The sequence below is a fragment of the Hyperolius riggenbachi genome, chromosome 2, assembly GCF_040937935.1.
Source record: "Hyperolius riggenbachi isolate aHypRig1 chromosome 2, aHypRig1.pri, whole genome shotgun sequence".
In the NCBI taxonomy this organism is placed as follows: Eukaryota; Metazoa; Chordata; class Amphibia; order Anura; family Hyperoliidae; genus Hyperolius; species Hyperolius riggenbachi.
Window position 1 is genome coordinate 93,890,999 of NC_090647.1, and position 16,511 is coordinate 93,907,509.

Here is a 16,511-nt window from a genome sequence, read left to right on the forward strand (position 1 = left end):
TTAAACATGCAAATAAATGTGGACCAATTTATAAAAATATCAATTTAATATCGAATAAATATTACAATATCAAAACAATATAATATTGCACTTTTGATATAAAACAAAACTCATAAGGTCATTCTTATAATAAGCAATGAGCTGGATAATAATTTCAGTAAAACATCAAAATGTTATTATACTTATTCACCAATACAAAAGGCTTAAACCAATTAGCAGTCAACTCAAATACAGTGCAGAGTTATGACTCATCAAATATGGCCGTCGGCCCTGTTACTCAATTTACCACAGGGTCTCTGGAGACAAAATGGATGAATTGAACGACAACAAAATGGCTGTTATCAAAATCAAAATGGCTGCTATCAAAAACAAAATGGTGGCTATCAAAAACAAAATGGTGGCTATCAAAAACAAAATGGTGGCTATCAAAAATCAAAATTGCGCAGTCCAAAATCAAAAATGCGCTATCCCAAAATAAACTGGCTGATGTCAGCTATACCATTCAATATAACAAATTTAGGATGACTCAGTGGATCTGACGACTGGGCGTTGCCCCACAATTTCTATGCAATCAACTATAAATGACAGGAATTTTCCCACTGTCTATACTTTAACCTCCGCTGGCCTGTGATACTACACAGAGCAAGCGGGTAAAATACATATAATTTTGGAATAAGATATCTATTGAGTCGTCCTAAATTTGGCTAGGTGTGGCTTGCACATGCTGCGGCAAAGTATCAAAATATCTAGAGGAGGTAGCTTAAAGTATCTAGCGCTTTTATCCAAAACAAGTTATGGCATTCACAGTCAGCGATTCTCGAACTATTGGTTGTGTTAAACGACAGAAAAATATACCCACTGAATGGGTTTTATCAAATATATGGAATGAGTAATTCCTGTGCACTGGAAGAACGCACTCCCTTTGGCTATAAATGACTATAAACTTAAGAAAGACAATCGTCAATAAATCAAAAGTTCAGATATTCGTGCTGTGATAAGCCATATGACTAAAAAGAAAAATCAGAACTGGGTTCAAGTATAGTCACCAAGATGGCCTCTGGGCGTGTTCCTCTTAGGCGTGGCTGTGTTCAGATGGCATGAATCCTCTATGTCCTGGTCTGCTCAGATCTCTTGATGGTCTGATCCCCCTCATTGAATGACCCCTCTCATCTTATTCCCCTCACTACCTATGGTCCTGCCCAGGAGATTAAGTCTTCTAGCCTATCACTGGGCAGTGGGAGTGACCAATGGGAGCTTTCTGTGACTAATCTTTAACCCAAGTGTAATACTGGCTTTCACCCTTTGTAGGTGCTGTTGGCTAACTAATCAGACTTACTGGGATATTTGGCAAACTAAAAACAAAAATCATGTTTTATTATAACCCAACAGTGAATAAATCAATGTTATAAAAATTCATATCTTATGGATAGCTGATCTGGATGGGATCATTGGTTATTATTTATTATACAGTGACCTTTTCTACCATATTTAAGATAGATTGGATTTGATCCAAAAATCATTGGCATGCTTAAAACCACCATGGATCTCTCATTATAACACATTGTGCTGTCTGCAGAGTTTTATATCTCTAACATTATTGTTTAACATACAACACTGGTAACCATATAACATTTCTATACCATTCTGGATATATTCATTCAGGGAATCTTTATATTAACACGTATACATTTTCAATAACATTTTCATATTGTTACTGGTTTGCCCAGCTATAAGAAAAATAAAGGTATTTCCTAAGCCTTGTGTTTGTGTCTGGACTTTGGAAACACAAATATTGCATAGAAACCTTGCATGGGTTTTGGTTTCACATTCAATGTAGCCAGGTTTGAGCCATTGTATACAGATATTAGTCCATTTTTAAACACACTATTGTCACTCAGACTCCTCTTGTTTGCTATCTTGTCAAGTGTTTTGACCTAAAACAAAGAATGGTCTGATATCATTGTTCCCAGTAAGGTGAATGGGATTACCCATTGCAAATAGCACATCAGCTGACTGCCTGTTGTTCAACATCTGACCTTCCTTTAGAGACACATACAAGTCAGCCTTGCATGGCAATATTACATCGCCATATTAAAATATGCTCTGCCTTTCTCAATGATCAATGTATATATTAACCTACAATCACCATACATTAAAAAGTCTTTGTCTCCTGTACCTTAGGGGAAGGAAATTAATTAGGTTTTATTTGTATTTGATCATGCGCAGTTCAGTTTATCAGAAAAACGTTACTCCGCCATATGGAAATCTCGACATGTGACACAGACTAGCAAAAGGTGTGCTTCTGCATGAAATGAGATTTGGTTTACAAACCGCGCGTTTAACCCCGAGGTTTCCTGACAGAAGGGTGCTACTGCGCTGAATCCGAGGTAGCTTGGCTGCCCAAGCAGAACTGCTGCTTCTCATTGGTAAAATGTTGTCTTTTTTTTTTGTAGTTCGCAAAATAAATTTACTGAAGGTTTAGAGAGAAGATGTCATAGATACAAAGGCTGTTGCCCATAGGAATCAGGAATCGATTTATTGGGCATCAGTTCTGGGCTGAGCTATGTTCAGATGCATGGTTAGGCTAAAGCCTAGTGATACCAAGCCAAAATAAAACGGCACACTTTATGTCAAAAGCTTTATTAAATAAACACCAAGCACTTCTGCTGTGCAAATTGCAAAAACACACAAGTATGACAAGAGGTTACAATTACAATCATCCAGGCCACTAATGGACCTAAGGAAGCCCAGTCACATGGGCGAATCTTCACTTTGATTGAGAAGTCTTCATGTGGCCATGTGGAGACCAAGGAGAGTGTCTTAGATACACCAGTCAGGCATGTGCTGTGGCCAGTGAAAGAGGGAGCTGCATGCCACTATTGATTGGATTTGCTGTCACGTTAAGGGGGTACACAGATTGATATAGGCATTGCACACAACGCCCACTCCATATACCGATTGGAGCATTGAGAGCCCCAGTTGAGGCATTGGTTTTAGCTAAAATCGCACATACCCTGTGGATGGTATGCCCATGTGGCAGTGATACTCCACCATTACGGCTATTTCCAGATAAGCCATTGCAACAGAATTCATTGACATTTGCCGTTGCCCTTCAGTATACAATTCAGATAATTGATTTATGGTGGTTGCTGCCTATTGGTTGGTCTCCATACAGGAAAAAATCTGCTCAATGGCAAAAGGCCTAAAGCACAATCTTTGTTCCATCTTCGCAAAGCACATCCAGCAACCAGGAGAGCTGACATGTTTCGGACCACATTGGTCCTTCGTTGTAGCTGAACCTCTGAGAATAAAGAGAGTGGCTGTATGTACCCAGCCCCACCCACAACCAGGACCAGAACCTTCCAGAACCAGCAGCAGGCTAAGAACATTAACATGGAAACGTTATAGATAAAATGAATTTAATCATACAAAATTGTAAGAATAAAACCATGTTGTATCGTAGGCACAAAAAAACAACAATGAGATAAACAAAGGAAAGAAAAGAAGAAATAAGAGGCAGGGAGAAAAAGAGAAGAAGGATCCAAGCCATGAGAAAAGACTATGATCGCACTTTTTACATTTAACCACCAGGTTGATGAGTACCCAGTTGTGCAGTCTCCTGTATGTTAGATGCTCAATTATTCCACTTAGACAGCGTGTTGCATAACACTACAGGGGACCCTCGTGGCTTATGTCCAACACCTCTACGGTGTCCAACACTTTGCAACTGTCCAGTAGGGAGATATATCTTCCTTCTCCTACCAGGACATGGATTTTCCCTAGGGGAGGAAGTGGTGTACATAAAACCATTATACTGTATCTTGTGAAGCTTTTTGGATTTTTCGTTTAGGTACTCGTCAACCTGGAGGATTGAATTGCAAATGAATCCCATAGTGAGAAATTGAATTGTACACAAGTTCTTTTGTTCCTGCTGTTCCATGATCGGCACTGGGCTTTAACCTAAAGCAGGAGGGAGAGATTTGTTATGACCCATTTTCCACCTTTCCCTGAGCCACAGAGTTATACCTGATTTTACCAGCAATCAGGTAGAGATGAGCTTCCAAATTCTGCGGTATTTCATCTTCTGAGTTTAGGATTGCAAATTTTCTTTCCGCTACGGAAGTGGGTATGCGGAAATCGGAATGGCGTGGTAAAAATGCATTACTGAGACTCGGAAATTGTAGGCTAATCACAACACTTGGAAGCATTGAGCCAATCAAAGAATCAGAATTGTACCGAGGAAATCAGATTACCACAGAAATTTTAGGCCAATCAGAATACCTGGATGTATTAGGCCAATCAGAATGCAGAAGTTTATCATGGTTTACCATGGTTGGCGATTGGAAATCAGGATTCTACATAATAGTGTACATCCACAAAAAATAGTGGATTAAAAAAATACAAATAACTTTATAAACAAAACAAAAAATATTTTCCAAATTCCGTGGATATTGAAAAGACCCCTCTCCGAAAGCGTAAATCTGCATTTCCGACAATCCCTACTGTCAGGCATAACATTAAAGGAAACTGTATCGAGGGATATGAAGGTCGCCATATTTATTTCCTTTTAAACAACACAAAATGCCTGGTAGTCCTTCTGATCCTCTGCTTCTAATACTTTTAGCCATAGACCCGGAACAAGCATGCAGCAGATCAGATGTTTTTGACATTATTGTCAGATATGACAAGATTAGCTACATGCTTGTTTCTGGAGTTATTCAGATACAAGCCAAATAGATCAGCAGGACTGCCAGGCAACTGGTATTGCTTAAAATGAAATAAATATGGCAGCCTCCATATTTGTCTCATTTCAGTTGTCCTTTAAGCCCTTAAAGGGAACCTGAAGTGAGAGGCATATGGAAGCTGCCATACTTATTTCCTTTTAAATAATACCAGAATATCAGTTGTGTGCTGTCCAGCTGATCTCCCTTGGCTGCAGTAGGATCTGAATCACACACCTGAAACAAGCATGCAGCTACTCCAGTCAGAGTGAGTCAGAAACATCTGATCTGTATATGCTTGTTCTGGGTCTATGGCTAAAAGTATTTGAGACAGAAGTTCAACAGGACTGCAAGGCATTGTTTAAAGTGTAACTGTCAGGCATAAAATCAAAAATCAATTCATTATGTTTATCTGGTAAACAAGTAAAAAGAATAAAAATCATCCTTACGTTTCTTTTCCATAAAACATCATTCCCCAGTTTCCCTGGATCTTATTTGGTACATCTGCAGCACAAAGGAAGATGCAGGGCATGCTGGGTTTTCTTTTTTTCTTCTTTACTTCCCCTCAAACTTAACTAATGCAGCCTGATTGGCTGAAGCCTCTTTTCCCTCCCGTTTTCCCTTACCACAACTCTGTTCCTCTCTGGCCAATATTTCTCATGCTGAGACAATGCACTTTCTACTGCAGAGCTGGGTGGGACCGTCTGAAGACTTGGAGGAGGGCGGGCAGTTATACACAGACAGGGAAGAAATAATGTCAGGATTGGCAAGATGGACACAGTCAAAATGGAAGATCCTAAGAAGGTTTTTTTTACTATAGAAAAATCACTAAAATCAGAACATGGACAGTACAATACATGTGTTATGCAAGTAGAGCAAGTATTTATCTACTTATATATTTGGGTTTTTTTCTAAGATAGTATGGCTGACAGCTACTCTTTACAAGGGAATAATTATGGCAGCCTCCTTATCCTCTCACTTCAGGTTCCTTTTTGGATCCTGGCATTCTGCAATAATTAGTTCTTCTGTTTCAAGTTCCAATGCACTTGTCCGTTTAGTTTTTTTTTTCTCCGTTTGTTAAACGTGTTGGTAGATACCTGATTGTAGGCGCTGATCCAACGTGTGACAGTGACCTTGAAATCACTAATTATATTGTGAACTCAGCTGAGTTTCTCTCTCCCATTCCCCCTCCGATCTTCCCCAGCTTTTTTGTTCCCTTGTGATGCGCAAGCTTTTGCTAACTAATTATGTGTATATTTAGCCGCAGCCTGTGTTGGGCTTATTATTGTCGTGTAATTAGATGTAACTCGAACTGCCTGCTTCTAAAAAAAATCATTAAAAATTCCTTCCTAATGACCTAGAGATGACAAAATGTCTGTAAAGTGTGAAAATGCAGACAAGCATAGGAACATCGCTCGCAGTGTGTTAATCCAGATGCAGAAATCACCTAATTAAACAATATTTTGCTGTCATTAACATTACCACCGAAGAACTGCGGTTCTCATTTTTCTGTCAGCTGTCCCTGTGCCGCTTCACCTTTTAAAACTAAACCATTCAACGAGACATTTTAATTAAAGAATAAAAATAATTTTTAGTTTTCCGTTCTTTGTGCCGTAAGTCATCCTTTGTCTCAGTCAAACCTGTTTGTCCTTCCCGTGTCCCAGCGTCGTGCCAATTACTAGTCCGTCTTCCCTTTCCCTGATTAATCTGTGTAAAATGAGTTGCTGGAAGACTGTCAGCGTTTGCAGATGGTCTGGGAAAAGTCGGACCGTCTAAAGTCCTCGTGCCAAGGGACCTCTCATCAGCAAGGCCTTATTAAGAAGACAACTGATCTATTAGGTACATCTTCTATTAGGTCTGTATGCTGAATTCCCGTCCCTTGTGTTAGAGTTATTAGCAAGGACATATTAATCTCAACAGTAGGCTGCTAATGTTCGAGGTTTTGTCCGCAAGTGAAAATAACTGCGATAGTTATGCTAGTTCCTTCCTGGGAAGGTGACATTGGTGCCCTTGTTTTTGGAAGCATCACATTCGTGATTAAGTAATTTTTGGATCTGATAAGTAAAATAAGCAGAATGACCTTCCTTCCACTTTTGCATTTTCTGCCAGCAAAAATGAATTAGATCTGACGTCCATTTCAATGAAGGGGCTAATTTGCATCTAGTGCATTTTTTATTTATTTTTTTGTATTTACTTATGGGAAAAGAAAACTTGCAGCAGGCTGGTTTTTTCAACAGACTGTTTGCAGGCTTTATATTAACTCTTTCGCAGCCAATTTATTTAGAGGCTTGCAAGTGCTTCAGGTCAATTTATTTTGGCACTTTTTTTAATTTCTTAATTGTTACATTTGCTTGCTACTAAATAGCACTGCTGTAATGTGTATTTATAAATAAATCCATTTATAAAAATAGTAATAATAATTGATGGCCATTTGTCACTAGGGGGCACTGTGAGACAATAACAGAGGACTTCTGCTTTCAGTTTCTGTATTTTGTCCTTCTAGAGAGAGATCAAAGCATTCCAATAATTTACAGCACGAGTTCTGCCGACTGGTCAAAAGCAGTGCTCTTAAACGAGACAAATCTATTGAAGCTGCTAATGGGTTAAAGCAGAGTTCCCCAACCCTGTCCTCAAGGCCCACCAACAGTATGTTTTGCAGAAAACCACAAACATGCACAGGTGGGGTAATCTCACTGTCACTCTTGCAATAAGTAGTAAAAGTCTGACAGGTTTTTGACTAGTCCACCTCCTCTTGGGGGAATTTCAGGGTTTTCTTAATTTCAAACGCACTTATTGAATTGCAGTTTCTCAGTCCAACTGCAAAAATGGCATGCAAGTGAGTAGGGTAGATTGTCAATTTCTGAATGTATAGACCCAAGCAATTATTTCAGCGTTTTCAATCTTTTTTTTCTTTATAATTGGGGAATAATTGAACACGTGTGGTACATTGGTCAGGTTCTTTTTAAAATGTTGCAATCATTCAGAAAAATGGATTGTAATTCCTGAATTGAAAAAAATTGTGGGAAATTGAACTCAATATTTTCCTGTTTACAGTAGAATATAGTGCGGCTATCCTTGTCCCAGCTACCAAAAGAGCGAACAGTCTAAGAGACCAGCCTACACACACACGGAGGCTATATGGGCAGAAGCCATTTAGCATGGCCTTAGGCTTTTGGGATGTGCGAGAAAACCCATCCAACAATACTGAGAACTTGCATAATCCATGCAGTTGTTCTAGTTACTGCCTGTTAATTCACTCCAACAGCCTAGAGAAAGTCGAGGTTATCCTAGCAGTTTGCTTTAGGTTTCTGTAAGGACAATTAGAGTGAGTGCTAGCATGAAAACCTCAGTCCTGCAGAAACCACAACATTTTCTTACAACCATACACATGAAGTGTGAACTGGAAAATCAGCAGATAAGAGAAATCGCCCTTAACTAGCAAGTCTAGAAAACTACCGTCAACTTTAACGTGACCATCATTCCCAGTAGAGGAATTTTATATTCTGTAGGGGCTGATGGCTGTCTTGCTTCCTGTGCTGAGCCTGCATGGAACAAGGAAAGCCCTGTTCACCACCCCAGCTATGGTAAATCAGCAATCATTAAAATCTAGAAGGAAACAGACCTATGACAGCACAGTAAATCTCTGCCTGCCTGGGACTACATATCTCGGGTTTGTATTGTCAGTTTCTGCCAGGATACGTTTTCATTTAGTTAACAGCTGGGGAGCACCAAAAGCAGTAGTTGGCAATATATTACTCAAAGTATAGCTGCAGTTTTCTTATTTAAAGCCACTTGTTGCTTCACATCACATAGGATACTTTGCTTCTAGTTTCCTTAAGATTAACGTAGTTCACCTCCCTCTTCTGCTCCCTGTATTAGCGTGTGCTTGGTTGTACCGAAAGGGACCTGCACTGGGTGTGGCCGGACATGGGCTGTGAAGAGACATTTTGCCATGCTATTGTGTCTTTAGATGCGAACTGTCCAACCTGCACAAATGAAACACTTAAGCCTCATATACACGGTACGATTTTCCATCGGATTGACCGGTGATCTGATAAATTGCATCGTATGTAGATGCACAAATTGTTTCAGATTTATTTTTCAATAGATTTTGCATTAAGTACCCAAAATCTATGGCAAAATCTATTGCAATCCGATTGGACCGGTTGGAAATGATCTAATAGATCCGTCTAATAGATCCAATCTGACAGAAAATTGTAAGGACTACGGACCACTAGAGCACTTTTAGTTGTGATTTAGAATTGCTGGTGATCCCCAGCTAATCCCAAAGTGCTAGGCCAGTAGAAGTCAATGGAAGCAAACTCACAGGAATGATCGAGATAAGGGAAATCGTGATCGTGGATCCCTTCAGAATTTTCGGAGCGATTGTATTCCAATACAAAAGAAGTTAGGAACACTGCAAAATTGCTTTCCACCCAAAAAAAAAATTGTTTGGAAATTGCTACTCACAATTGCTCTGCAAACACAAGCTCTAAAATGAAATTGCTTCAAAAAATCAACAGAAATTGCTATAAAATTACTGTACAAAATGCTAACAAAACATTGATTGCAATTAGCAATTAGCAATCTGTAGTGGGAGCCTGGCCTTAAGGTGCGTACACACATGCGACTATAGTCGTTTGTAACGATCGTTCCCCGATCTTTACCAACGACGATCGTTACAAAAAACGAACCAACGACTATTAAGGCAAACGACGAACGAGGCAAATCGCTACAAAACAAAGTTCTGTCTTGGCGGATTTTTACCACCGACGATCGTTAGCAAAAGTGGTACATCGTTGGAAACGATCGTTCGTACCAGGCTGGACATGCGTACTTCACTTTTTCTCCAAGGAACTTTACAATTTTATGCGCAGGCGCATTAAGTGCTTTTACGTGGTGTAACGTTCGTTCTAACGATGTGATCGTTACACACTTTATAGAACTAACTTTACTTCGGTCGTTCTTTCGTCAATTAAAAGTTCGTTCGTCGTCCTCAACGAACGATCGTTGTCGCATGTGTGTACGTAGCATTAGAATGAACCTGGGATGCAGAAATGAAAATTTGGAACCATTACATCCACCAAACAGTAGACTGTTGCCATGGCTGCAAGAAAGCACAAATTATTATTTCTCTAAAATAATAGGTGGCTACAGACTGAAAAAAATCATGAATGTTTCAGGCCGCTGTTTCAGTGGTTGTGGTCAGAAGGGCACATTCTTGAATGTTTTGTGGTCTTGTCCAAAAGTACACAAACTATGGCACAGGTTTTATCAGATTATATATTCTGTGGTGAGTAATCAGGTACCGAAAAACCCCTGAGACAGACTTGATTGGGCTAAAGCCAGCACAAACCTCGCTTGTACAATGTAGACTTATTACGCATATCTTTGCTGCAATCACACTGGTGATAGCCAAACCATGGAAGTCTTGTATACTTAGTTTTGAACAGTTGAATGTATGTTTGGGCTATGCTCTGTTGTGTGATAAATTAATGCTGGGTACACACGGTACAAATTTTCGTGCGATAGATGGATCAGATAGATAAAATCCGTTATGTCCGATATTGCTCCCGATCGTTTCCACGCTCGATTTCTCATAGCGGTGAATGGAAAAAGATAAGAAACATGAATTAAGATAAGAGAATCGAGTGCAGAATTGAGTGTGGAATCGTGCCAAAAAAAGATCGGGTCACAAAATCGCACGTAAAAATGTAACGTGTGTACCCAGCATTAAAGAGAATCTGTATTGTTAAAATCGCACAAAAGTAAACATACCAGTGCGTTAGGGGACATCTGCTATTACCCTCTGTCACAATTTCGCCGCTCCCCGCCGCATTAAAAGTGGTTAAAAACAGTTTTAAAAAGTTTGTTTATAAACAAACAAAATGGCCACCAAAACAGGAAGTAGGTTGATGTACAGTATGTCCACACATAGAAAATACATTCATACACAAGCAGGCTGTATACAGCCTTCCTTTTGAATCTCAAGAGATCATTTGTGTGTTTCTTTCCCCCCTGAGGGGGGAGTGCATAGCAGAACCACAACACTGAAGAACTTGGCAGCCTTCCAGACACAGGCTGACAAGTCTGACAAGGGAAAGATACATTGATTTATTACAGAGACTGTGATAGTACAAAGTGCTGCAGTAAGCCAGAACACATTAGAATAGCTTTTGGAACTTGTAGGATGATAAAAAACAGGATGCAATTTTTGTTACGGAGTCTCTTTAAAGCGATCATGGATAAGAAGATGCCTAGATGTAAAAAAATATGGCAAGCTTTATATACCGAGTACTTTCATTGCCTACCTCCTCCTACTTTAGCCAGCATTTAATATGAGCCAGGACAGCTTAGGGCTCCAAAGTTGAGTTGCGATGTTTCAGCCTACAGTACAGTTGATATCCTACCCAGGGAGATCAAGACAATTAAGGTTAGTTAGTATCCATTAACCACTTTGCATCTATTTTTCACTATGAACTGAGAAAATAAAAGTATTTGTATTGGTAAAAATCAATCTTATTGGCTCAGGGAACATATATTCCCTTTCACCAATTAGTGCTGCAGCAGATAGTGCTGGAGGTTTGCACAGGAGCAAGCCCAATTGTGCACAGCAGCGCTTCAGCTACAAGACTTATATCTACGTCCTTGTGGCTTAGATGCAGTCTAAGAGGACGTAGATATACGGTAGCTGAGGGTAAAGTGGTTAATTATGCAAAGAACCCCATGAATAAGAATGTATTATTTCCAGAAAGCTGAGTTTACTTTATCAGAGATGAGTAAGCCTGTGACTGTGTTCAGCCCTGAATTCTACTACAATCAGCATGAGCTGGGTTTGGTTGTGTTTATATTATGTGTTTATGAAGAGTATTATAAATCATTACCGGACTAGCTCATGTCTTCATCTTTAACACGCATTTCTCATTTTTCCCAGGGCGGACGTACAATGACTTGAATCAGTATCCTGTATTCCCATGGGTGTTAACAAATTACGAATCTGAAGAATTAGATTTAACTTTACCAGGAAACTTCAGGGATCTTTCAAAGGTAATGATTGATATTTATGTATGCATCTAAGAATGTACTGTATTGGTTTAGGCAGGGCTGCCCTTTTTGTTCATAGTTCCCTTTACATTGTCTTTAGGGATCTCATTATTCATGATTCCTTGTGTAAAGCATTAACATAGTGACTGATGCCCCTATTTGCACCACTACGTATTGCTTTCCACAATGCTGCATTTTTTTTCCCCTTTTAAACAAAGGTTAAAAATAGTAATTTTTGAATCAAAACCTCATTTCCACAATACAACGCATGTGGCTGTGCGTTTGCACATAAAAACATGGCACCTGTGTTGCCTGTCATCGTAGTACTGATCTCATTCTCTAACCGTAAAGGAAACATCACTGCCCTGCAAACCAAATTGCATACAGCAGTGCGTTAGGGCTGTCCAGCTCCAGTCCTCGATGGCCAGATCCATGGTAGTGTTTAGGCTGGACAGAGCAATGGATAAATATACACTACTTAATGAACCACACTTTTCCTGATTCAGTCTCATCAATTACCTTAAGTAGTGCCAAAAATGTGAGAGGCCCTCCGCTCTTGTGTTGGACAGCACTGCTTTTAGACCATATATGAATTTGAGTTTCATCCCACAGTCTTGAAAGACTGTTTCACTAATGCAGTATACTTAAAGCAGAATATAACCCTGCATTTCAACTTTGCTCTAAAACATTATTTACAGCATATTATATGCAACCAGCATTTTTTTTTTTACTAGACCAGCATTGGAAGGGTTACACACAGAGGTTTAAAGTTCCGTGGAGAGATATGCAGAAGTTCAGATAGATACATTTAACTAAATAGAATGCAACAAGTGAGAAATGTTACACACTCTTTGGCTGTCCTCCAGCTCCTTCTAAGTCAGAGAGAGTGAGTCACATTCCACACTTAGATACATTTATGTAAACAAAATGTATCTATGTAAGCTTCGGATGCGTCTACAGTTCTCTCCAGGAACTTTAAAGCTCTGTGTAACCCTTCCAATGCTGGTCTAGTAAAAAAAAAAAATGCTGGTTGCATATAATATGCTGTAAATAATGTTTTAGAGCAAAGTTGAAATGCAGGGTTATATTCCGCTTTAAAGTGAAACTTAGGTGAAAATAAATTGACGAGATAAACAATCATATCTATCCTCCTATTTCTAAAAATTACTTTTAGCTATCTTGCAATTTTATGTTATGCTTAAAAACTCAAAAATGTATTGTTTTGTCTCAGCTCTGTAAAACAATCTGTCCCATGTCTCCGAGTGTTAAAATCTATGAACTATTGATCTTTTTTTTTTTATCTATCCCCTGGTCTCAGAAGCCCAGTTATCAGTGAAGGATGCTATAGTCCGACTGGGTCCTTACTAGAGAAAAACTTTCAGTTGCATAGCTGAATATTAATGTCCAGTAGATGTGGCTCTGTGCACAGGAATAGCTATCCGATATACATACAGAGTGCAAAAGGCCAAAAAGTAGTTGCAACAGTTCATATCAAAAAAAAAAAAGGAAAAGAGGCCTTGCACATCAATTAAAACTTCACTTTTAATGGAACCAGTAAAAGGCATACATTACATCTCCTATGAGGTGGTCCTGATGATGCGCCACTGTACATAACCGGCGCGAAACGGCTGTCGACTACCCTCACTGCCTGTACCTCTCTTTCCACCTCATAGGAGATGTAATGTATGCCTTTTACTGGTTCCATTAAAAGTGAAGTTTTAATTGATGTGCAAGGCCTCTTTTCCTTTTTTTTTTTGGCATAGCTGAATATTAATTATTTCAGGCAGAGACAGAAGAAACACAACACAGCATAGCTATTTGTGTACTAGGCACTGTAAATACATTTCTCTTTGGCATCATGTCACTCATGGCTTTAGCGAGTCTAAAAAGTGAAGCTTTAGCGAGTCTAAAAAAAAAAAAAAAGTTTCACTTACCTGGGGCTTCCACCAGCCCCCTGCAGATGTCCTGTGCCCAGCGATGGGAGTGTGTTCAAGGACGAGCGCGACCAGGGCCGCCCAGGCGCACTGGCCTGGCGAGAAAATGAAACAGAGGTTTGGTTTGTCCCAGTGAGGGAACAGGACGGCTGCAGGGGGCTGGTGAAAGCCCCAGGTAAGTGAAACTTTTTTTTAGACTTGGGTAAGGTTCACTTTAACTAACGTTTGCATATTATGCAATTTGTGCGTAATGTGGAAGTCTACTAGTTTGCCACCACGGCAATTAAAAAAAACGCTGGTCTATTGGCTTTAGAAAACCTTGGTCATATACATAACTGTGAGCCAGGTCTATATGCCCGTCCCTATCCAGCACTCCGTACACAGCTCAGTGTAAATCTTGCCTTGCTAACACATATGTCATTAGCCAGAGCTGAGCTGCTGTATGTATGTTTCCCCTCTCTCCTCGCTGGAGTGACTGGCATGCTGCTTTACACATGGGTTCATTATAGTTCACTGTTACTAGCAGTGACGGGAGTGTGAGGCATCACACCCGAGCACCAGAAATCCTATTTGTTAATACTTGAGCTGTTTGAGTGGCAGGAGATGATGAGCGCAACAATTATTTTCCAAATTAGTGTGTTGCTGGAAGCGCAGGAAGTGATAAAGCCTGCAGGCCTCGTAGTGTAATAATGCAAATCAGCGTATTGATGTGTGAGTACTTCTGGCAAAACCTGTGCAGTTCTGAGAGAGGTTCTTTCCTTTCAGCTACATGCTTATGTGCAGGAAGAAGTGCACTAAGCCAGACAGTCATCATTAAGCCACAAATTCCTGTTCTCAAAACTTATTCCAAGGTTAAGTTAGTGGGCAGATAATAACACATGATGCTTTCCTTGCTATTGTGCAGTAGAATAAGTGCAGTGGTACAGAGTGGCGCACAAAAGACCGGCCCAGCTGCCTGTCACATGCCTGTTTACAGGCAGATGCCGGCCCGTCTCTGTGTGCTGACCCTCCTGTGGCAATGGGGCACACTTCTCGTGTGTCGTTTTGCCTAAAGTTCACGATCAGCTGCCGACGCGCTGCAAAGTCAACATCATGTTGCCATCGGACTTCCGGGAAGCAGCAGCGCCGTAAGTCGATAGGTGACTCAGGGATGTTAAATTATTTTGCGGCAGCAGTACAGTGTGCATGTGCAGAATGTCGTGAATATGAAGGGGTGACCTGGGAATCCCAGTGATATACTTCTTCTAGCATGGAATACGTTTAGCAGCGAGAGGCGTGTGTTGGGGCGGCACTATGCATATGACCCTCTGCCACGGGGTCATATAAATGAAGTTATTTGCAGTGCGATGCAATAGGGGCGGAGCTTTGCACTGCAAACAGAATGACCTGGTGTAAAACCTGCCTTAAAGAAAACCTAAACTGCAAATTAAAAGTCAAAATAAACATACACAAGTCATACTTACCTCCCGTGTAGTCTACTCATCAATCTCTTTCTCCTCTCCTGCGTCCTGTTTGTCCACTGTGATCAAGGGAATCCTCCGTCCTCCATTTTGAAAATGGCCATTACCCCATAACCGCTTCCTGGTCAGCACACTGTTAAACTGTAATATCACCCACTTGTGCCATAGGGAAACATGGACATTACCTTGCACATTCAGTTGTAACTGACAGTAGCTGATATATAACTGACAGCAACTGGTATATTTCAGTTCTGACAAAATATTGTCAGAACGGGAAGGGATCATTGTAAGAAGAAAATGGTGAGCTTCTGAGAGGAACTGACAGTGAGGTAAGTATGTAATAATTTGCAGCTACATCATGTGTTTACTTTAAATAATTTTACTCAGTTCAGGTTCCCTTTAAGGACACCTGAAGTAAGAGGGATATGGATACTGCCATATTTATTTCCTTTCAAACAATGCAAGTTGCCTGGCAGTCCTGCTGACCTTACATGCAACAGTAATGTCAGAATCACACTCCTGCAACAATGCGGCAAATCAAGTCAAACTTTAGTCAAACATCTGATCTACATATGCTTGTTCAGGATCTATGGCAAAAAGTATTAGAGGTAGAGGATCAGCAGGACCGCCAGGCAATCTGCATTGTTTAAAAGGAAATATATATGGCAGCCTCCTTATCCCTCTCACTTCAAGTGTCCTTTAACCTCAAGTGTGGTTCAATGCACTTTGTTTTCCTTTGAATAAAGATTTTATACATACAAAATGATGGTAAACATTAATACAGGGCTATGTATTTCAATACTTACTTTGCAAAGTACATTGGCCTTTCAGTAATCCAGGTGTTGCCTTCATCCTCGGAAGCAGAGGCAAAGCTATAGTTTACCAGGCTCCCTGTAGAGATATGCCAGACCCCCCCCCCCTCCCCCCCCCCCGACGGGCTGGAAGCTAGGAGGGCACGTCTTGTACCTAATATCACTATGAAGAATGTGTTATTTGAAGCCTTATTATACATTACCTGCTCCCGGTGATCATGTCTCCTCCACTTCCTGGTTAGATAGCAAGTGCAGTGCAGCCAGCCAGTCACCATGCAGGGACAGCAGCTAAAAGCAGTTAGTGTATAATAAGGTCTACACTGCACATTCTGCATATTGACATTAGGTACAGAGCTGCCTCCGGCCCTCCCCAGCTCCCAAACCCCTCTGCCACTGCAGTAGCACCTGGGGCTATAGTTATACCACTACTTGGTAGCACCTTGTCTATAGACCAGTAGACATGAATATTTACAATGCTGGGAGTGAGGAAGAGGGCATCCGCATGTGACTGTAGCATGTTCATGTTGGCTCACTCTTTGT

At 40.3% G+C, this 16,511-nt stretch overlaps 1 protein-coding gene across 9 annotated transcripts in view; it reads left to right on the forward strand.

Annotated features, from left to right (window-relative positions):
* NBEA (neurobeachin) overlaps window positions 1-16,511 on the forward strand; it is an 866,760-nt gene that overhangs the window by 746,473 nt on the left and 103,776 nt on the right. For all 9 annotated transcript variants that reach the window (XM_068267062.1, XM_068267067.1, XM_068267066.1 and 6 more), the window contains one exon: window positions 11,656-11,768. In XM_068267062.1, coding sequence (XP_068123163.1) covers window positions 11,656-11,768 — 113 coding nt within the window. The remainder of the gene's footprint in view (window positions 1-11,655; window positions 11,769-16,511) is intronic.